The following is a 22,891-nucleotide window of genomic DNA, read 5'->3' as shown; positions in this document are numbered from 1 at the left end:
AACAAAGCACAAACTCGGAATCCTGGAGATGGAAAACCTAGGTAAGCAAACAGAACTATAGATACAAGTATCACCAACAGAATACAAGAGATTGAAGAGAGAATCTCAGTTGTAGAAAATACAATAGAAGAAATTAAAAGTTCCTCACACAAAACATCCAGGGAATCTGAGACACTATGAGAAAAAAAAAAAAGAACTAAAAATAATAGAAATAAAAGAAGATTCCTAACTCAAAGGACCAGAAAATATTCTCAACTAAATCATAGAAGAAAATTTCTCTAACCTAAAGAAAGAGATGCCAAACCCTGTCTCGAAAAACCAGAAAAAAAAGAGAGAGATGCCTATAAGCATATAAGAAGTTTAGAGAACACCAAAGAGATTGACCAAAAAAAGAAAGTTCTCCTGCCACATAATAATTAAAGCACTCATTGTACAGAACAAAGAAAGAATATTAAAAGCTGCAAGGGAAAGGGGCCAATTAGCATATCAGAATGACACCTGAATTCTCAACAGAGATTCTAAGAACCCTGCATACTCATAAGAGACTACAGATGCCAGCCCAGACTACTATATCCATCAAAACTTTCAATCACAATAAATGGAGAAAACAAGATACACCGTGCTATGATCAGATTTGAACATAAATCAAGCCCTACAGAAGATACTAGAAGAAAAAACTCCAACCCAAAGATGTGAACTATACCCTGCAAAAACATAGGGAATATTTTCACACCACAGAATCCAAGAAGGGTTGGATCACAAACACACGCGTGCACGCGCACACACACACACACAAGCACACACACACACACATGCACACACATAAAACCACCACCAATATTGAAATAAGAGGAATTAACAATTATTGGTCATTAATATCTCTCAATTTCAGTGGACTCAATTCCCAAATACAAAGACACAAGCTAACAGAGTAGATGCATAAGCAGGATTCATCATTCTGCTGCATAAAAGTAACACAACTCAACTTCAGTGTTAGAGATTACCTCAGAGTAAAGAAAGGGCTGAAAAAATATTTTCTGAGCAAAGAGACCCAAGGAGCAAACTGGTGTAGCCATTCTAATATCTAACAAAATAGATGTACCAAGTAAAATTAGTCAAAAGAGATGGGGAAGAACACTTCATACTTTCCAAAGGAAAAATCCATCAAGATTACATCTTGATTCTCAGGATTTATGCTCCAGATAGAAGAGTACCAACATGTGTGAAAGAAACACCACTAAAGTTTAAACCACACATCAAACCTCACACATTAATAGTTGGAGAATGCAACACCCCACTCTCACCAATGGATAGGTCATCCAGATCGAAACTAAACAGAGAAATAATGGAACTAATAGACATTATGATTCAAATGAACCTAACATAGCTACAGAATACTTCACCCAAACACAAAAGAATATACCTTCTTCTCAGCACCTCACAGAACCTTCTACAAAATTAATGATGTATAGTAAAGCACAAGTAAGTCTCAACAGATACAAGAAAACTGAAATAACTCCCTGTATTCTATCAAACCACCATGGATTAAAGCTGGCCTTGAAGAACACAAAAGCCTACAACTCATGGAAACTTAACAACTCTACTCAATGATCACTGGATCAAGGAAGAAATAAAGAAATTAAAGGTTTTCTAGAATTCAATGAAAACAAATGCACAACACACAGATTTATGGGAGCCAATGAAATCAGTGTTAAGAGGAAAGATCATAACACTGAGTGCCTTCATTAAAGAGATCAGTGTGATCTCATATTAAGGACTTAACAGCACACTTGAATTCCCTAGAACAAAAAGAACCAAACACACCCAAGAGGTAGAGAGAGCAGGAGATAATCAAACTAAGGGTTGAAATCAATAAAACAAACAAAGAGAACAATACAAAGAATCAAAGAAACCAAGAGTTGGTTCTTTGAGAAAATGAATACGATAGATGAAACCTTTAACCAAACTAACTAAAAGACAGAGAGAAAATATCCAAATTAACAAAACCAGAAATGAGAAGGGAGACATAATGACAGACACTGATGAAATCCAAAGAATCATTAGGGCATACTTCAAAAACCTAATTGGAAAACTAAAAATCAGAAAATCTGGGGAAAAAATGTGCAATTTTCTCAATAGATATACCACTTAACCAAAGTTAAATGAAGATTAGATAAACAATTTAAATAGACCTAATAACCCCTAAGAAAATAGAAGCAGTCATTAAAAGTCTCCCAACCAACAAAAAGTCCAGCTCCAGATGGTTTTAGCACAAAATTCTACCAGCCTTTCAAAGAAAACCTAATACCAATAATCGTCAAGTTATTTCACAAAACAGAAACAGAAAAAAACATTGTCAAATGCATTTTTATGACACCACAGTCACTCAGATACCTAAACCACACAGATTCAACAAAGAAAAAAATTTTCAGACCAGTTTCCCTTATGAACACTGATGCAAAAATATTCAACAGAACACTCGAAAACCAAATCCAAGAACACATCAAAAAGATCATCCACCATGATCAAGTAGGCTTCACTCCAAAGATGCAGGGATGGTTCGACATACAAAAACCCATCGATGTAATTCACCATATAAACAAACTGAAAGAAAAAAAAGCCACATGATCATCTCATTAGATGCTGAAAAAGCCTTTGAAAGACTCCAATACCCCTTCATGATAAAAATCCTAGCAAGATCAGGGATATAAGTCACATACCTAAACATATTAAAGGCAAAATGCAGCAAGCCTATAGCCAACATCAAATTGATGGAGAAAAACTTAAAAGCAATTCCACTAAAATGAGGGACAAGACAAGGTTGTCCATTTCCTCCATACCTATTTAATATAGTTAGTTTTTGAAGTTTTAGCTAAAACAATAAGACAACTAAGGAAGACTAAGGGGTTAGAATGGAAGAAGTCAAAGTATCACTGTTCACAGATATGATGGTCACAAAGTGACCACCAAAATTCTACCAGGGAACTCCTGCAGCTGATAAACACTATGGTGGTTTGAATATGCCTAGCAAGGAGTGGCATTATTTGGAAGTGTGACCTTGCTGGAGGATGTGTGTCACTGTGGGCACATATCCTATCTACCTGGAAGCCAGTCTTCTCCTAGCAGGCTTTAGAGAAGATGTAGAACTCTCAGCTCTTCCTGCGCCATGCCTGCCTGGATCCTGCCATGCTAATGCCTTGATGATAATGGACTGAACCTCTGAACCTGCAAGCCAGCCCCAATTAAATGTTGTCCTCGTAAGAGTTGCCTTGGCCACAAGAGTCTGTTCACAGCAGTAAAACAAGTTGGTGGCCAGGACTGGTTTATTTATTGCTGTGATAGTTCTGACCATGTTTTTATTTGGAAGAATATGGATTTGCGGACTTTGGATTTAGAAAGCAGTAGAATGCTATCCTAGTAGGAATAGGGAAGAATGTGTGCTGAGGGTGATCTGAACTATGGAAGCCTAGCTCTAGAGGTTCCAGAGAAGAATTTTAATATGTGGCCAGAGACTGTTCTTGTGATCTTTTGGTGAAGAATGTTGTTGCTTTTTGCCATTGTCCAAAGAGTTAGCTTGAAGCTAAGGTAAAGAGATTTTGGTTAATTGCATTGACAAAAGGAAGTCTCAGAAAAGCCTAGCACAGACTTTGACCTTTGGATTACTCTCATAAAGAGCTTTTTGATAAAGCATAGCAAGTTTGTACTGGCTGCTTTTGTGTGTCAAGTTGACACAGGCTAGAGTTGTCACAGAAAAGGGAGCTTCAGTTGGGGAAGTGCCTCCACGAGACCCAGCTGTGGGGCATTTTCTCAATTAGTGATCAAGGGGGTAGGGCCCCTTGTGGGTGGTGCCATCCCTGGGCTGGAAGTCTTGGGTTCTATAAGAAAGCAGGCTGAGCAAGCCAGAGGAAGCAAGTCAGTAAGAAACATCCCTCCATGGCCTCTGTGTCAGCTCCTGCTTCCTGACCTGCTTGAGTTCCAGTCCTGACTTCCTCATCAACAGCAATGTGGAAGTAAGCTAAATAAACCCTTTCCTCCCCAACTTGCTTCTTGGTCATGATGTTTGTGCAGGAATAGAAACCCTGACTAACACAAAACTTAAAAAGAAAAGAATGTAAAAATATGATTCAAGTAATAAGGGGACACCAGGAAGCGAAATGGAGCTGAATCCTATGTTTAAGGAGATAAACAGATTAAGAGAGTGATGACTTTGGGGCAAGATCTCACGGAGCTAAGCTTAGGTCCAAGCTTGATAGTTACACATCTTTAATCCCAAGACACAGAGGTAAGCAGATCTCTGAGTTCAAGGCCAGCCTGGTATAGAGCAAGTTCCAAGTAGAGAAAAGCTTAAGTCCAGGTCCATGCCTATGACCCCAGCCTTCAGGAGACAGAGCCATACAGATCTCTGATTTCAAGGTCAATCTACAGAGAAAGTTCCAGGACAGTGAAGCTTAGGCAGTGAAGAAGTTGGAAAACAGAAAGCTGATGGTAATGTAATAAAACAATGGACTATGTTACAGTCACAGCAAGCAGCAGAACTTGGCAGCTTCAGCCATGTGACCCTGGCTTTAAAGACCACAATAGAAGGGACCACTGGGACAATTGATTCTAGTTGGCTGGAGCTAAGAAATTAGTAGTAATTAAGAAGAGACCAGCATCATTGAGGTGAAATCTTCTGGGAAGTGTTTTCTGAGACCACAGAGGCTGTGTTCCAGAGATAGCTAAGGTTGTCTCTCATGCTATAGCTGGACTTGGTGATATGTAGGAGTCACCCAGGTCATACTACTTTTGAAGGTATGAAAGAGTCATGGAGAGCAGCTGAGGCTTCATACTGTGAGAGGTCAGGGAAGGCCATTAGTGAAGGTACAACCTTAGTTGCATTGACAGCCCAGGACTGAAGAGATCATACAAAGAAGCTGAGGCTCAGCACCATGAAGAGAGCTTATGGGAAGCTATTGGTGAAGCCTAGTTGCAGTAGAAGACCCCAGTGTATTGGAGATGCCAGTACCATGGGATCATTACCAAGAACAGCAACAGCAGTGGAGTGCAGTCAACCAGGGCCTATCGTGCTACCGAGAGCAGAGCTGGAGATATGACCCAAGCCCTTTGGAGGAGACTAGAAGATCATCTGTGGATCCTAGACATTGGAATAAGAAGCTGTAATGCCAAAGTTACCTCAGAGACCCCAAGATGTTTGAGATGTCAGAGCCATGGGATATCTGCTGAGAAAAGCTGCTAACAGGGTGTGGAACCAGCCCAGGAGAAAGAAGTTTGTGCAGTCAACACAGATGAGAAAGGATTGGAGATGTGAAGACCTCTTTGTCATCAGCCATGGAGATGCAGAGGCTGGTGTTTGCCCAGCTGGTTTCCTGTCTTACTTTGCAGATTACAGTTAAGTGATTGGATGAATCTCAAGAAAGACTTTAAACTTTAGACTTTTAACACTGTTGAGACTGCTATATACTATGGGGACTTTTGAAGTTGGACTAAATATATTTTGACATACTTATGTTTAGGTATGGCCCCCACAGACTCATATGTTTGAACAAGCCTATGGAGGCCAAGGAGTGGAATGTCCTGGTCTGAATACCCTTGGCACAAAGAGTGGCATGACTAGGAGTTGTGGCCTTGTTGGAGGAAGTCTGTCACTGTGGGCTTGGGCTTTTAGACCCTAGTTCTATCTACCTGGAAGCCAGTCTTCTCCTAGCAGGCTTCAGACGAAGATACATAACTCTCAGCTCCTCCTGCACCATGCCTTCTGAGACACTGCCATTCTCCTGCCTTGATAATAATGGACTGAACCTCTGAACCTGTAAGTCAGTCCCAATTAAATATTGTCCTTATAAGAGTTGTCTTATAAGAGTTGTATCTGTTCACTGCAGTAAAACCCTAAGATAAATACCATCATTGAAGTGGTTGGACACAAAATTAACTCAAAAAAAAAATCAGTAACCTTCCTATATATATATATATATATATGTATATATATATATATATATATACATATATATATATATATATATGATAAAAGGGTTGAGAAAGAAATTAGGGAAACAACACCCTATAAAATATAAATATAAAATATCTTAGTGTAACTCTAACCAAGCAAGTGAAAGCCTATATAACAAAAAACTTAAGTCACTAAAGAAAGAAATTGAGTAAGATCTCAGAAGATGGAAAGATCTCCCATATTCATGGATTGGTAGGATTAACATAGTAAAAATGGCCACCTTCCAAAAGCAATCTACACATTCAATGCAATTCCCATCAAAATTGCAACACAATTCTTTACACACCTTGAAAGAACAATTCTCAATTTCATATGAAAAAACAAAAAACCCAGGATAGCTAAAGCAATCCTATACAATAAAAGAGAACTCCTGGAGGTATCCACCATTCTTGATTTCAAGCTGGACTGCAGAGCAACATAAATCAAAACCAAACAAAGCAAACAAACAAACACAACAACAACAACAAAAAGCATGCATGGTATTGCCATAAAAACAGACAGACTAACAAATGCAATTGAATTGAAGACCCAGAAGTAAATCCACAAATCTATGGACACTTGATTTTTGACAAGGACGCCAAAACTATACAATGGAAAAATGAAAGCATCTTCAAAACCAAGTAGACTAAAGACTTCAACCTAAAACTAGATACACTAAACCTGATAGAAGAAAAGGTGGGGAAGAGCCTTGAATGCACTGACACAGGAGGCATCTTCATGAACTGAACACCAGAGCTCAGGCACTAAGATCAACAATTAATTAAATGGGACCTCACAAAACTGAAACGCTTTCGTAAGGCAAAGAGTACTGTCAAAAGGACAAAACTGCAGCCTACAGAATGGGAGAAGATCTTCACGAACCCCACAACCAACAGAGAGCTAATATCCAAAGTATATAACGAACTCAAGAAGTTAGACATCAACAACCAAGATAATCCAATTTTTAAAAGTGGGGTACAGATCTAAACAGAAATTTGTCAACAGAGGACTCTCTACTGACTGGTAAGCACTTAAAGGAATGTTCAACATCCTTAGCCATCAGGGAAATGCAAATCAAAACAACTCTGAGATTCTATCTTACACCTATCAGAATAGCTAATATCAAAAACTCAAGCTACAGCTCATGCTGGCAAGGATTATGGAGCAAGGGGAACAGCCCTCCATTGCTGGTGGGAGTGCAAACATGTACAGCCACTTTGGAAATCAATTTGACAGTTTCTCAGAAAACTGGGAATAGATCTACTTCAAGATCCAGCTATACTTCTCCTGGGCATATACACAAAAGATGTTCCATTCTCCCGCAAGGACACCTGCTCAACTATGTTCACAGCAGCTTTATTAATAATATCCAGAAATTGGAAACAACCCATATGTCCCTCAACTGAAGAATGGATACAGAAAATATGGTTCATTTATACAACAGAAAACTATACAGCTATTAAAAACAAAAACATTATAAATTTTGCAGGCAAATGGAACTAGAAAAGATTTTCCTGAATAAAGTAACCGAGACCCAGAAAGACAAACATAGTATGTACTCACTTGTAAGTAGTTAATATCCATAAAAGATAACCATGCTACAATCCACAGATCCAAAGATGCTAAGTAATAAGGAGATGTGTGATTCTCACTGAGAAGGAGAAATAGAATAGACATCATGGGTGGGTGGGTGGGGGACTGAACAGAGGTGGAGGTGGGATTGGAAACAGGAGGGATCAGATGTGGGGAAGATGGAAAGAGAGCACTAGAGACAACAGAAATGGGGTGGGGGAAGGGAGGAGACATCTCTGGAACAAGCTAGAAGTATAGGGCAATCTATGAGGGTGACCCTAGCTAAAATTCCTAACAACGGAGGATATGGAGCCTAAAGGGGCCATCTCCTGCAATCAAGCAAGATTCCCAATGGAGAGACTGGGACACTAACCCAGTCACAAAACCTTCAAACTACAATGGAGTTAAAATAATGTGGTGTGGCTCACTTATCAACCACCAAATCTTAACTTGTTCTTTGCATCAAACAAAAATTAAATTTTCTTCTTTCTAGACACATGCATCAACATTCGCAGGCATACCTTCTTTAAAACAATTCTGATATATGCAAATGACTTTTACACAAAGAAAGAAAGAATGGGTTGATTATTCATTTTAAAAAGGATTCACAAATAACTTGCTTAAACAGTAATTATTCTAGTATACCTAGAAGTTCTATTCCCCTCAAAAAATAATTTATAATCAGTCTTTCATAAATATTCTTGTTTAAGTTACTTACATGCATATCAAACTTTGAAAACTCCTACTAATAGTCTTTGTCCCAATATGGTGAGAAAGGTAGCAGCAGAAGCTAATGGATTAAATACAATGGCTGAAAAGGGCATAAAGATCTATATTTAGGATGGTTTGGTCACATGATTATCCTATAGTCATCTTTATCAACCTGTAAAATTCATCTTTAAAAATATAGTGGAGGAATTTCAAAGAGTGGAGTCAATGTGGAAATTTGACCCCACACAATCAAGAAATACAGGGAAAAAATGAAACCTAGAGATTCCGCAGTTACTGTTTTTAAGAAAAACTCTAAGGAGGTAGAAGGCTGTGCCTAGAAAAAACAATCCAAATTTGATGATTTAGAAATGAAGTATTGTGGACTAACCAGCTAAAGAGAGACAAGGAGGAGGACCCTAAGGACACAGATCATCATGCCTGGCTCCTTCCTGTTCTTTTCAGCATTCCAACTTGCCAACGAATGCACAATCCCTGCCATCCCCAGTACATACCAAAGAATTCACAACATGAATGACAGCAAAATGTGGCTGTACAATAAGGAAGTGATGTGAGAAAACAAGTATGACAGGGACAAAACCACTGCAAGCATAGATGCTGTGAGGACAACGGTGATGACAAGGGCCAGCAAGCATAGATGTTGTGAGGACAACGGTGATGACAAGGGCCAGCAAGCATAGATGTTGTGAGGACAACGGTAATGACAAGGACCAGCAAGGATAGATGCTGTGAGCACAACAGTGATGACAGGACCAGCAAGCATAGATGCTGTGAGGACAAAAGTGATGACAAGGACCAGCAAGCATAGATGCTGTGAGGACAACGGTGATGACAAGGACCAGCAAGCATAGATGTTGTGAGGACAACAGTGATGACAGGACCAGAAAATGCCAAGGCTGCAGTAAGCTGAAAACCATGATGACAAAGACAAAGAAAAAACAAAAGTCTGGGGAGTAGTTGTGAAGAAACAAAGCAATCACCTGTTTCCGTGTAAGTCCATGGAGTTGGAGCCTCTAAGAAGGTATTTCTGCTCACCTTAACTTCATAATGTAAGTATGATCACACTGCAGTTTCTAGAAGTGTTCTAGAAATCAGCAATTTGAATCAAATGTGCCAAGTGTTATGAGCCCCCTGAACGACCCTCAAAGGTGCACATCCAAACATTTTACAGTAAGAAATTCTTTTGGCTTGTGTACTTTTCTCTTAGCCTTCTAAAGAAACGCAAAGACCATTACAAAACTCCTTTAAAAGTGTTAACCACTGTTATTGCCTACAAGTTCTCAAGTTACCAATGCAGTGTATATATCTTCAGCTAAGAGCGTTAATTGTTGTTACTGCCTAAGTGTTCTAAAGTTACCAATTGCATGTGTGTATCTGCAGTTACAATGTTGTTAAGCAATGTTATGGCCTGCAAGTTCTGCAGTTACCAATGGCGTGTGCAGATATATGTATGTATGTATGTATGTATGTGTGTATATATGTATGTGTACATATGTATATGTGTAAACATACACATATACATATATATATGTATATATGTATACACACATATATATATATATATACACACACATATATACATACATATATATATATATATATATATATATAAATATATATATGGGCAGGGTATAAATGAATAAGTGACACAGACAAACTCTCCAGGTTGTGCTTTAGACAATTCACTGTCTTTTAGAGAGTTCACAGTTCAAACTATATTGTTTGAAGCTGGACAAGTACTCATGACATTCATGTAACCACTATGGCTGTTTTTAGAAATATGTTTTTGCTATGCCATCTACCACCATTCTGAGTTTTGTATACAAAGGCAGGATACAAAGTATATGGTTTTTTTTTAATTATGTGGGATAGTTTTTAAGCAATCTATAGACCTGTTCACTGGCAGCAATGTGAAGTGGCCCGAAGTAACCAAAGTCCTGAAACTTCAGGTATTTTTAAAACCAATGCAAATAAAGCATGAACACTTCAGTGTTTTTAGAACTTAAAAAGCAAAGCACGCCTTTTCTTTAGACATGCCTCACTTACAGTGACAGGAGTGAGGGCAGCACAGACTTGTAAACAAGGCAAATATGATCCTCCCTTAGGAATTAAGCTAATTAAATCTGCACACAAAGAGAATAAACTGATACCTCTCAGACCCAGAAGGCTGAGTTAATTGGCTTAATCTGTTAACAGATATAGCAATAATGTCAAGCAAAAGTGGCTGACATTAAAACACAGGATTGAGAGAAAACATCAGTATGAGTCCAGAACTGCCTAGGGAAAAGAGGGTGCTGAAGCCTCGGGATCCTTTGCTACTGCAGACGCAGTGAGGCCTGACGGGTATGTTCTCCGGCCTACTCTGCTTCTCTTATTTGAATTTCTTGCTCATTAGGTAACTGTGTAGACACTAAACCAGTCTCCCAGGAAGCAGAACAAAGGTCCACAATCCCTCTTTTACAAATTTAAAGTCAAAGAAATCCTGAAAAACAAAGATGCTTTTAGATATAGCAGTAAATTCTGACATAACTGAACACGAGGTCTTTATTCACTACATTTACTGTGAATAGTCAACTTTTTACCAGCAAACATATTAATGTCTTTGATTACAGGTAACAGGTACAGCTCCAGATCCCAAAGGGCTGTTTTGTAACATTCACTGTATACTCCTTATTAGTCTTTAGAAATCTAAAATAATACTTTGTTTTGAGATACCTCTGAGAAGGATCCCCTTGAAGTGAAGGCAAATATTCTGATTCTAGATATGAATGCGCTCTTCACGAGTTCCCCATCAGGAAGAGGCAATTAGCAACTCAGTTTATATTTCATTATTATATATGCTTAACTAGCATGAGTCTGAGACCAATAATCCAACATCTTTGAGTATCCTGGTAAAGTCTGATCTATAATAGCAGATCTTTGGGGTGACCTATGCCCGTTTCGAGTCTTTTCCCTAAGCCTACTACCAGTTTCTAAGCCACAAAGGGAGCATGTTAACACATGTTCACAAGACAAAACAAATATTAGTGGACACCCCCCCACCCTACCTCACTGTTGTACTACAAAACTTTTTAAAAAGTAAGACAACTAAATGCACTTATTACTAAACTAAATTATTGGGAGATTATAATATACTTAAATATTACCTATATACTTTAAATGCTTATTCTAATGATAAGGTAAGCATAAAACAGTTTAATTTGAAGATACACATGTGTAGAATTACATTTCATTTCTAAAACTCAGCAAGAAATCATAAAACTACATAGCACTGTTTTATGTCAATCCTATGTTTTAATGTCAGCCACTTTTGCTTAACATTATTGCTATATCTGTTAATAGATTAAGCCGATTAACTTAGCCTTCTGGGTCTGAGAGGTATCAGCTTGTATGTGTATACAAAATGAAAACTCCAAGATTAGCATAGAAAATAAGAGAACAAAAGTAAGAAATACTTTGTTGAATGTTGGTATTTGGTTCACTGAGTGAATCTGACTCAAGGCTTTAAAGAATCAAAACTGGTTACAAAATTGAGTATATTTGGCTGCATTTTAAAGTAACATTTTTTTTTTCTTGAGACAGGGTTTCTCTGTGTAGCCTTGACTGTCTTGGAACTAGCTCTGTATACCAGACTGGCCTTGAACTCACAGAGATCCACCTGCCCCCACTTCCTGAGTGCTGGGATTAAAGGAAAGCACTTACATCCCCATCCGGGTCAAGTAATACTTTATGATTCCCAAAGGATTGTGCTATTTGGAGACAATCTAGAAAAAAATTAAAAGCCTCCTTCATCTTATCAATCAGAGATAAACATTGTTTACACGTAGTTATACAATGAGTAGTTCCACATTATTCATTCTTCAAAAACCTTTTTTTAATAGCTGCCTTCTACCCACCCAGCTTATAGCTATGTTAGAGTTCTTTTCTACTGGTGGACAGCTATCTTATTTGTACTATAACCACGCAATACAATTTACATATTTGTATAGAAATAAAAATGGTCTGTTAGACTCCCCTTTGCTCAATGTTTTACATTGAAAATGTGGTTTTTTTCTAATAAGTTAAGTAAGCTTTTTTAATATTAATGCCATCAACCATACATTATATTAACTTCAACTACACTCCATTTCCCTTATTTTTAAATTCAAAAGTTACAAAATTTTATTAAATCTGATTGTATTTTAAAATATATTTTACTGTCTATCTATTGGTATAAAACATGTCCTCAAAATTAATACAAAATGTGAAAGAAAAATAAAAAACAAGACAGCCTACGAAGAATGTACACTAGATTAAGCCATTTGACTAGACAGGTTAAGATATCTCATGATACTTAGTATTCTATAAGAAAAAAAAACACACTTTCTGGCTTGCAACTAATTTCAAGCACAAACTACATTGTTTTTCTACTGAGACCAGAGGTTTAAAAAAACAATTCAAAAATTTACACAAAAAAATACAGTCAATATGATAGTTTAACATTTATACACCAGCAAGTTTTTGTTACATTACTGAAAACATACCTTTAAAGTGCAAATGAGAGGCAAAATCAACTCACAATATACACAAATAAAAATTATTAAAGTATTTAAATATTGGTTATGAGACATCATGTCAAATGTATAGAAAATAATGATTTTGGAGTTACCTTTCCCTCAAGAAAGAGAAAAAAAGACAAATTTTGGCTGATAAAGAGTCAAGAAAAAAACCCATCGTTTTATACTGCAAAAGTTCAATAGTTTTTGAAAATATTAATTTCCGAAACCTAAGGTAGACTTTCTTGAGGTAAAAACACAGCTCTTCATCATTCAGTTATTTTATTTCTATAAGCCATACCATCTTCTTAAGTAAAGTTTATCTTCTTCACCATTAAAATGAAGACTCAAGGTCCCCAGGGAAAAATGGCAGGCTGGAGAAATGACAGGACCTTACATCTCTTCTCTTTTCCAAAACAACACAGAACCTGAAGGATGAAAACATTTTAAGGAAAATCCATAGTGACTACAAACAGAAACAAACTCACTCAGCCAAGAGAATTCAGCAAGCTAGAAGACAGAAGGCAGAATGGGTACTGGAGAAGACAAGAAGAGGGAGTCACATCTCAGAGACAGCAGGGAAGCATGCAGCTTAGGAAAACGTCTCAGTATCAGAACCACCTGAACTCAAAACACCACACCTGTAACTGCATGTCAAGGGGAAAGCCAACAGAAATGAGGTTCACCAAAACTCTGCGATTCACCAAGTAATTCCCTGGTCATCCATGACTGCACACATGGAGAGTCCTACAGCCTCTTCTTATTGCTTTACTCAAAAGTATGAAGATTACCAAAACTCACAAGACACTGGACAGACAAAATAATACAAATAATGTCCCCAAAGAAGAGATGAATTAAGGAACAGAAAATGATAATATAGTGTTCTTTTCAAAGGAGATCTTTATTTTTGCATGTATGTCTGTGTACCATGTACATGTACATGTGTGTCCAGCGCCCATGGAGACCAGAAGTGTCATAGATGACTGTGAACCACCTTGTGGATGCTGTGAACCAAGCCTGGGTCTTCTGCAAGAGCAGCAAGTGGTCAAGCGGCCTTACCCACTAAGCCATCTTTCCAGCCCCATATACTGTTTATTATCATAAGTCTTTCTACATTGGTTTTTAACAATATGAACAAGGATTTTAAAGCTAAATGTATGTTGTCTTACTTTGGGTTTTATTGCTGTGAAGAGATACCATGACCATGGCAATGTAAAGGAAAACATTTAATTGGGGCTAGCTTACAGTTTCAGAGTTTTAATCCATTTTCATCATGGCAAGAAGCATCGCAGTGTGGGGGCAGACAAAGTGCTGAAGGAGGAGCTCAGAGTTCTATATCTTGATCCAAAGACAGCAGTAGATTGTATGCTACACTCAGCATAACGAGCAGAGAAGACCTCAAAGCCACCTCCAAAGTAGCATATTTCCTCCAACAAGACCACACTTACCCTAACAAGGCCACCCCTAATAATGTCATTCCCCATGGCCAAGTGCTCTAACACATGAATCTATGGGGACCATTCTTATTTAAACTACTACAATGTATTAAGTGAAACAATTTATCCTTTTTTTAAAATTATTCTTTGTGAATTTCACACTGTGCACCACCATCCCAATCATCCCCCTGTCGCTCCCTCAGCCCTTGCAACCTCACAGCTAAAGGAAAAATAAAAAATAAAGATACAAAAAAAGGAAAATCTCACCCACCATGGAAGCTCAAGTGAGTCACAGCATGCCTCACAGTATCCCCACTTGTCCACACATCTTTACTTATGAATGTTCACTGCAAGAAGTCATTGGTCTGTTTCAAGGTCTCTGGCTTCTGCAACACTATCAACACTAGATCCTCACCAGAACTCCTCGGGTATCAGGTTGTTGCCCTGTGTCACAGAGATCCTGCAGCTTTGGATCTGTAGTTCTGGCCCCTTCACATGCTCCAGCGGTTCATAGATGAGGTAGATGTTGGGGTTGGCTAACTCAAAGTCCTGACACTAGGCCTGGGTAGTAGCTGAGCTGGTCTGCCTGGAAGCTTCCCTTTACCTAGGTTCCCCAACCCATGCCATCTCTGCTTTGCTCAGGCCAGGGATGGGGCCACCACTCCTGCCTGTCTGTGGCAGCCAGCAAGGGGCAGGACTGGCTCTCCTGAATCCACACCATGAGAGCCAGCTCTCCTGCTCTCATGTCGTCTTGTCTGTTCACTCACACACACACCACCAGGGTCAGCTCTACTGTGCTGTCCAGGCAAAGTGTGGGAGGTGCTATCCTGAGTGCTGTATCCAGTGGTAACATGGGCCATGGACAGTGATACAGAGTACTGCTGCAGGGCCTCAGACCCAGACAAGGCCTCGAGTGGCAGCACAGACTACTCACATCAGGCTATTCCTCATCACTCCTGAGTCTCCAGTTGAACATCTCTTCACAGTGTACCCTTCTCTTTCTCTCCCATCTCTCTATCATATATTTGCTCATTGTAGTGGCACCTGCCCCTGCTACTGTCAGTAATGACATCTTTCATAATGTAGGATGCTTAAATGTTTGTCTAACCCAAAAATTCCAAAGGAAATACATCTTCAGGCAAAGTTAAATACAGCACAGAAAACCTCTAATACAACATATAGTCGTCCAGTTTCATAGTTGAATGTCCACCACAACCAGAAAGATGAGTAAATATGCCAGTGATGGGAAGTGAACACAGCAGGACGTGTGGAGTCAGCTGTGGTCTCCCTTCTGCAGGTCCTGCTCTTCCTCCTTGCCTAGGACCCAGCTCTAGGAGTCACACCCATTCATACAGTGGCTGGTTTTCTCAAAGGAAGAAGGCGTAAGTAGGCCCACTGGTACTTGCGTTTGTTACTGGCTCTACTGAGGGGCAGTATAGTTGACCTTTCCCAAGGAGCCAGGACAGCAACTGCCTTTGCACCTCCAGTTCTGCCTCTCTTCACAGCACACAAACTGCCATGCTTCTCTCCCTCTGCATCTCTTCCTCTTCTATCTCCCCATTTGCTCACTTCCTGCCTCACCTGGGTCCCATGAGGGTCCCAAGCCAAAACAATTGTTCCAGAGTAAAAGTGCCTTAAAAGTCATAATTTAATCAGTATTGCATATATTGATTTTTTTAGTAGTTACTAAGAGCATGGAGTTCTAATCCATTTGTCTCAGCAATTCAAATATAATTTTACAGATTTAATATAAAATGATATCACTAGCATAATATTAATATACTATTCATGGTTCTAAAACAAATGTATGTGTGCATATACAACATGTAATTTCAAAATCTCACATTTTTATACTGAATTTTAATATAAAGGATTGTATATGAATGTTAATCTAACTTATTTTACTTAATGATTTTTATGGTGAAGTTTATAGTTGCTTCATTTGAACAATATATTTGAGTTTCATGTTGGGTGTTAAAAGTAAGAGGGAGTTTCACTTTCCTATGCTAACCGCCCCCTTTTATTAGTTGCTATCGCCCCACCCTCCACCAGAGTATTTCCACTATTGGGTTTCATACACCTCCAGGGCCATGGCAATGCCAGTACCATGCCCTTTAGAACTACAACATAAATGAACCTCCATGGAGAGTAGCTTAAGTCCTGAGTGATGTGTACTTTTGATATGATCAAGGCTTCATCAAGGACACCAATGTCTCGGAACCCTGGGAACACACAGCAAGACCTTGCTTAGAATTCAGATGTTGGTAGTGTGTGTAGAAAGTGTTAATCACAACTTCTTCCTCCCCCGATGACTCAGCCTGAGGCTGCTCTCCTACAGAGATTAGAGGGCTGGCCTCCAGCTCCATGATCAATATAGTAAATATACTATAGAGTTCCCAGGCTGCTGGTGCATCTCCATTGGGACACACCATCCACCCAATCTCCATTTTGTCTTTATGTGTCTGTCATTCCCTATCATCCTAAACAGGTCAATTCCAAAGCACAGCAAACCTTTTCCTTCAAAAAGACATCCAGCCTCAGATATAAAAGCATTAATACACATTCTATATTGCAAGGATGCCCTGATGCTAAGCATCATGATTGCCATGTATATATGTATATACACTATATATGTATATATATGTATGTATAAATATATACAGACCTTGTTACAGATGTGAGCCACCATGTGGTTGCTGGGGTTTGAACTCAGGACCTTCAGAAGAGCAGTCAGTGCTCTTAACCGCTGAGCCATCTCTCCAGCCCCTATTTTAGTTGTCTGAGACAGGTTTCTCTGTGTAGCTCTGGTTATCTTGGAACTCACTCTGTAGACTACGCTGGTCTTGAACTCAAGAGATCCAACGGCTTCTGCTTCCCCAGGACTAGAATTAAAGGTGTGCACCACCACCTCCTGGCCCTAAAGCATCTTAAAAGATATAACTTACATGCCATCACTATCATATAAACCATCACCATTCAATAAACCACCACACACAGAGGCTGCCATGAGTAACATGCAGAATAAAGCAAGAACCCAAGCAACCCACTGACACTTGGTACAGCCATCCCTTGCATGTGCAATCCACATAGTATGGAGCAATAATTCATTCCTTTTCTCCCAGAAGCTAAAACAAACTACAAGTGATACTCAAATGCAACCAACTGAGGTCTTCAAGTTAGGGGAGGCATAAAATTATTGAAAATAGCAAAATGCCATCCAACTCCAATTATACCAAGTTAAAGAAACTTTAAATATACACGACAGGCTACTTAGTCATTTCTTTCTATCTGATGATCCACATAAGAGACACAAAAAAAAAAAAAAAAAAAAAAAAAAAAAAAAAAAAAAAAACAATACCTCAGATGACTTACAAAGGTTACATGAACTCTTGATAGTTAAAATAGGAGGTTTAAATTTCTGCTGATTCATCAACTATGGGGCCCCAATTCCATAGAACACTTTTTCTTCATTCCAAAAGGTATATTAAACTACTAGACCAGTAGAGATGAGCCATTTCTTCCCTACAAAAACGTTTCAACTAATATAGTCAGATGGAATATTGGAAACAGAAAGTTAGCACAGGGACACAATCCCAGCATAGAGCCATGAGTGCTGTATCAGGGAAGTTTAAGGAAAAAAAAAGGACACTTGTATAGCCTCAGAGTTCCTGGCCCAAAATATTTAGTAACTTCAAAAGGAAAAATAATGGCCCTGTGTAATAAACAGAGGCATTTACTTAGCTCACAGTTTGGAATTCCAAGACCATGACACAAGCAACTACTTGGCACTGGCAAAAGTCTTTTGACTGCATCATGGTGGGAGTGTATAAGAAGGAATGACCATACGTCACATGGCTAGGCAGGGAGTAGGGATGAGGATTGGGGATGAGGGGTGTGTGTGTGTGTGTGTGTGCACGCACACTCTCCCACATAAAGGCAAATACTCTATCACTAAACTGCCTAGCTGTCGGCCCAGCCTCTTGTTTGAGATGAGATCTTTAGTTTGAGATGAGGTCTTGATAAAGTACATAGGCTACCCTTAAATTTTCAAGTCCCCTGCCTTTGGCCATCAGATACATAAGATTACAAGCATGTGTCAATGCACTGAGCTCAGGCTGTGGATTTTCTTTGTGTTTATTTTTATTACAACCACCAGCTCCAACAAGAATTTCCAAGATTCCTGAAACTACATTAAGCCCCCCTATCAGTGATGCCCTCAGTGAGCTGATGGTCTCACATTGGGACCCATCTCTTACAGTTTCCACTTACTCTCTCAACATGCCACAGTGAGGATCAAATTGTCAGCATATGAACTTCTGGGCGATAAACTTTCCCTAAACCGCTGAACTCTAAAGACAACCAACAGATATAACCTTAATCAAATGATCATCACAAAGTAGACTACTTTCTTCCCGGCATAGAGAGAGTCTTTGTGTCTGACTTCAAACTTCCTTAACAGACCTGACTTTACTAATACCTTATTATACCTTTGATATAATTAACAATATAAAAAGTACTTTTTAAAATACACTAGCATTAGCCATGAGGACCTCTGATTACCAGGCCAACCTGGTCCACAAAGTGAGTTCCAGGACAGCCAAGGATACACAGAGAAACCCTGTCTCAAACAAACAGAATAAAATAAAATAATAAATACACTAACATTGAGATGCCTACTGTCAATACTGTTATTTTACAGACTGTAAGACTAGAAAAATTAACTGATGTGACATTTAGTAAATGCTGAGGTCTAAATTTAAATCTAGTTTTTCTGATTCCAATACCAACTGTATATTTAAAGTGCTTTGCATTTAAAAAAAAAATCAAACCTCCTCAGCTCCTTCCAACTAAATTACATCTAATAAACCAAGCCTTTTAAGAAAGTTTTAAATTTCATTATTATTCTAAATTTCTCTCTTAAAACTTCAATAATTCTACAATCAAGAATTATAGAATTCAATGGAATGTTTTTACGCTAGCTTTATCTTTATGTTGTTTTAAAGGTAAATCTCACTTCAACCACTATCAGTATGAAAAATCTTTCTACTTTATCAGAGCAGTTTCTTTAAAATACCTAGAAGCACTCTGCTCCCCAAATTCCTTTTGCCTCCTGATATTTACGAAGTGGGAGGGAATCCTGCAAGACTCTCACCATCATGCAATTCTCTTTTTATCAGTTTCTTTAAAATACCTAGAAGCACTCTGCTCCCCAAATTCCTTTTGCCTCCTGATATTTACGAAGTGGGAGGGAATTCTGCAAGACTCTCACCATCATGCAATACTCTTTTTATCCTTCGTTCTTAAGGAAAAAAAAATTTATTAGGGTCGTAGAGATGGCTCAGCCAGAAAGATGCCTGCTGCCAAGCGTACAACCTGCGGTTTGATCCCCAGGGCCCATGTGGTGGAAGGAGAGAACAGACTCCCTTGGGTTAGCCTCTGACCTCCAATACACACAAATAAATAAATATGTAGTTAAAATAAATAATACGAAAGAAAATTGAAAAGTCAAACAACTAAATCCAAATGCATGCATCTGCTTAAGAATTATCCAACAGCGTAGAGCATGTTTAAAAGTTACCAGGAGGACTTCAGAGCCTGAAGAACATCGTTCACCTGGTTTAACCCCTGACAGCATTTTCCCCTTAACAAAATGTAATCCTTAAGTCTTTTCTATGTTGTATAATTTATCTGTCAAGTGGAAAGCTTACTAAGGCCCTACAATTAAAAATTAACAAATGATCGAAACAAGTCTCTAAGTCTGGCAGCTAAGTAATGACATCACGTTAATTACACGGCTGTCATCTACAAAGGCAAAGTAAAGGACAAACGCCTCCGAACTTTTGGAGCACTTAACAGTCAGGGGTGCAGTAACGTGTGAGCCATCCCACCCTTATCCCTCTAACACCTGGCACCCTCAGGACTCTCCGAAAGTTGATCTGCACGCCAGGGAAACTGCTCAAGCAGAGAGTCTGTGGGGTGGGGGAAGCTGAGGGATTCACCACGGAGCTTGAAGTGCTGTTTGACCAGCTTTAGTCTGCCTATTTCAGACGCCCTGTTTGGTCGTGCATGGACAATAGGGAGCAGCTAGGAAGGTGGTGTCTGTACTGAAAACCAGAGGAACCAAAGGTCCGGGTCAAGGGGGCGGGGAGGGGGCATCACTTGCCTCCCATTCCTTCAAGAAACGCTGGGCCTCGCCAGGACCAACAGTCTTATGTCTCCTAAATTCGTCCTTCACGTACTGGTCACCCAGGGCTTTGAGGTCCGGGGGCAGAGCCCGATGTAGCTGCAAGATCCGCCTATATAAAGACAGGACTCTTGATAAATGCTTCCCCGGCATTGCGCCGCGCGTGCTCGACCAGCTGCGCCTGCGCAGAAGGTCGGCACGGCTCCGCCCCACTGGGGAGTGGCCTATGGGTGAACCCTAAAGCGGGCGGAAGAGCGTGCGCGACCTTCCTCTGCTTTGGTCCGTCACAGAATCTTGTTTTTCCGGAATCCCGGATTTTTTTTTCCTTGGTGCAGACAGTAAACCTCCGCTCCCTCTCCGCTGAAGGCACGACTGTTGAGGAGTCGTTGCAATTTCTCGAGTTTCCTAGAGAGATGCTGTCTTGTGTGAGCGAGTTGTTTGTTACTTTCAGAGCCAACTCGTTGTCGTTTCCATTCGCCGGTTTCTTCTTATTAAATATTTGAGAAAGACTTCATCAAACTGAAGTCTTCTCCAAAAAGCTTTGCTTGGTTAATCCAAAGTGTTAGGGTTTCTGAATCGGTGTGTGATTCACCGCTGCCTCCCAACAGCCCACGTCCTTTGCACAGAGCTGTAGTTGGGAGTTTATGCCCTACAAGCATAGCTTCTTCCAGGAAACTAACACAAGAGAGCCATGGCTGGCGACTTTGTTATTCCACGTCAAGTGGACTATGTAAGAATCTTGGGAGGTATTTTAAGTGTCCGCCCCACCCCAGGCCAGGATCCTGAGGATTTTTATTAAACAATATGAGATGAAAATGAGAGATCTAGATGTTCACAAGTCCAAACTTGTGTAGAGGTGATTATAAAAATAATAATAATAACTATTTTCAAGAGCTGATTGCTCCTTGTCCTTATATTTTCGTTCCTATTACATTTTCAATCCTTCTGCAAATCCTAATGGCTCCACCACCAAAATCATGCAGGAATCAAACATTATTTCCACCACACTCTGTACCATAATTATTTCTTTCTACCGGAAAGCTACCGTTATCTGTATTTTTGCCTCTGGCCATGTTGAACTTCAGTTATGATCTACCTAGGCTATAATTAGATAAAGTCGTTCCTCTGCTTGAGAAACCCTCAGTAGCATTCTGTTATTGAACAATTCAGTCTCTATACCTCTAGAAATTTTCCAGACAGGGTTTCTCTGTGTAGCCCTAGCTATCCTGGAACACACTCTGTAGACCAGGCTGGCCTCGAACTCAGAAATCCACCTGCCTCTGCCCCCCAAGTGCTGGAGTTAAAGGTGTGCGCCCCCACTGCCTGGCCAGAATTTAAATTTTCTGTTTACTCCCTCCTTCCCTAGTTAGTCAGTTCTAGTCACACTGGCCTCATCCTTGAAAGGACCAGGCACACTTTCAAGCAGCAGCCTTGTTTGGAGCACTCCAGGGAGCTGGCAGGAGCCATCACTTGCCTTTCAGTGGTACAAGAAATGTAGGGCCTTGCCAGGACCAAGGAGTCTGCTCATTGTTACCTGATCTTTCCCAACAGCCTTGTTTGAAAGTGTAACATAACCAAATCAAAACTTTCATGCTGCTCCTGCCTTTTTTTTTTTTTGTCTCCATAATACTCAGCATGCTGTACTTTACTTAGTTATTCTTACTTCTCTCTAGAATACTCAGGAGGAGGAGGTTTTCAGGAGGAGGGAGTGTTTCCCACTGGTCTATCTGTACTCTAGACATGAAATAGCCATATTACTATTGCATTGGTACAGAAAGTTTGTTAGTGGTGTTGAGCACACCAGGATTTGCACGTTGGTAAAACACAAGAAGGTGAAAACGTGTGCTGTTGTCTCACAGACACAGGATTTCTGTCTGTGTAACAAATATGGAATCGAAAAAGACAATAGCCTATGATATTTTGCTTCTTTCCAGGTCTCACTACCGTACAGCACAAATAAGAAGCCCTCCAGTATTTGAATAGAGTTTTTCCTTTTACTTTAAGAAAATTATTTGCCTAAAATACTATTTTAATGGATTTAATTTGGTATTGTGACAAACCACATTAATGGCAAGGATTGAAGAGCAGTGTGTTTATTTTATTTCAGGACATTTCTGTTACCAAATTTCATCTGTTAATATCCCTGAAAATTGAAAATTATTTTATTCTAGTCTGCTTTTTTTTCTGGCTTCTCTTCAGGTTAAATTAACAACTATAATAAATCCTTCTTTCAGAGCCAAAGCTCTTTATAAAAATGTGGAAGAAACATTCTGCCAACAAACTAATAAAAAAATTGATTCAGCCTAAAGGGAACAGAAAAGATCCACAAAGCACTAGCAAATCAATGATCAGAAATGGAGTTGATGGGCCAGAAAGCTTGTAAGATATGGTGGCATGGTTAGACCTTGAGGAAAGGAGGCAAACCGGGATAGTGGGTATAATGGCAGAT

General features: G+C 39.4%; 1 protein-coding gene across 1 annotated transcript in view; it reads right to left on the bottom strand.

The window, feature by feature from the left end:
• The window catches only part of Sdhaf3 (succinate dehydrogenase complex assembly factor 3), a 58,400-nt gene extending 37,744 nt beyond the window's left edge, over positions 1–20,656 (bottom strand). The window contains exon 1 of the mRNA XM_031381137.1: positions 20,422–20,656. Coding sequence (XP_031236997.1) covers positions 20,422–20,595 — 174 coding nt within the window. The 5' untranslated portion in view covers positions 20,596–20,656. The remainder of the gene's footprint in view (positions 1–20,421) is intronic.
• Between the last annotated feature and the right edge of the window lie 2,235 nt (positions 20,657–22,891).

The sequence above is a fragment of the Mastomys coucha genome, unplaced genomic scaffold (genome assembly GCF_008632895.1).
Source record: "Mastomys coucha isolate ucsf_1 unplaced genomic scaffold, UCSF_Mcou_1 pScaffold20, whole genome shotgun sequence".
NCBI lineage: Eukaryota > Metazoa > Chordata > Mammalia > Rodentia > Muridae > Mastomys > Mastomys coucha.
This window is presented reverse-complemented; position numbering and strand designations above follow the sequence as displayed.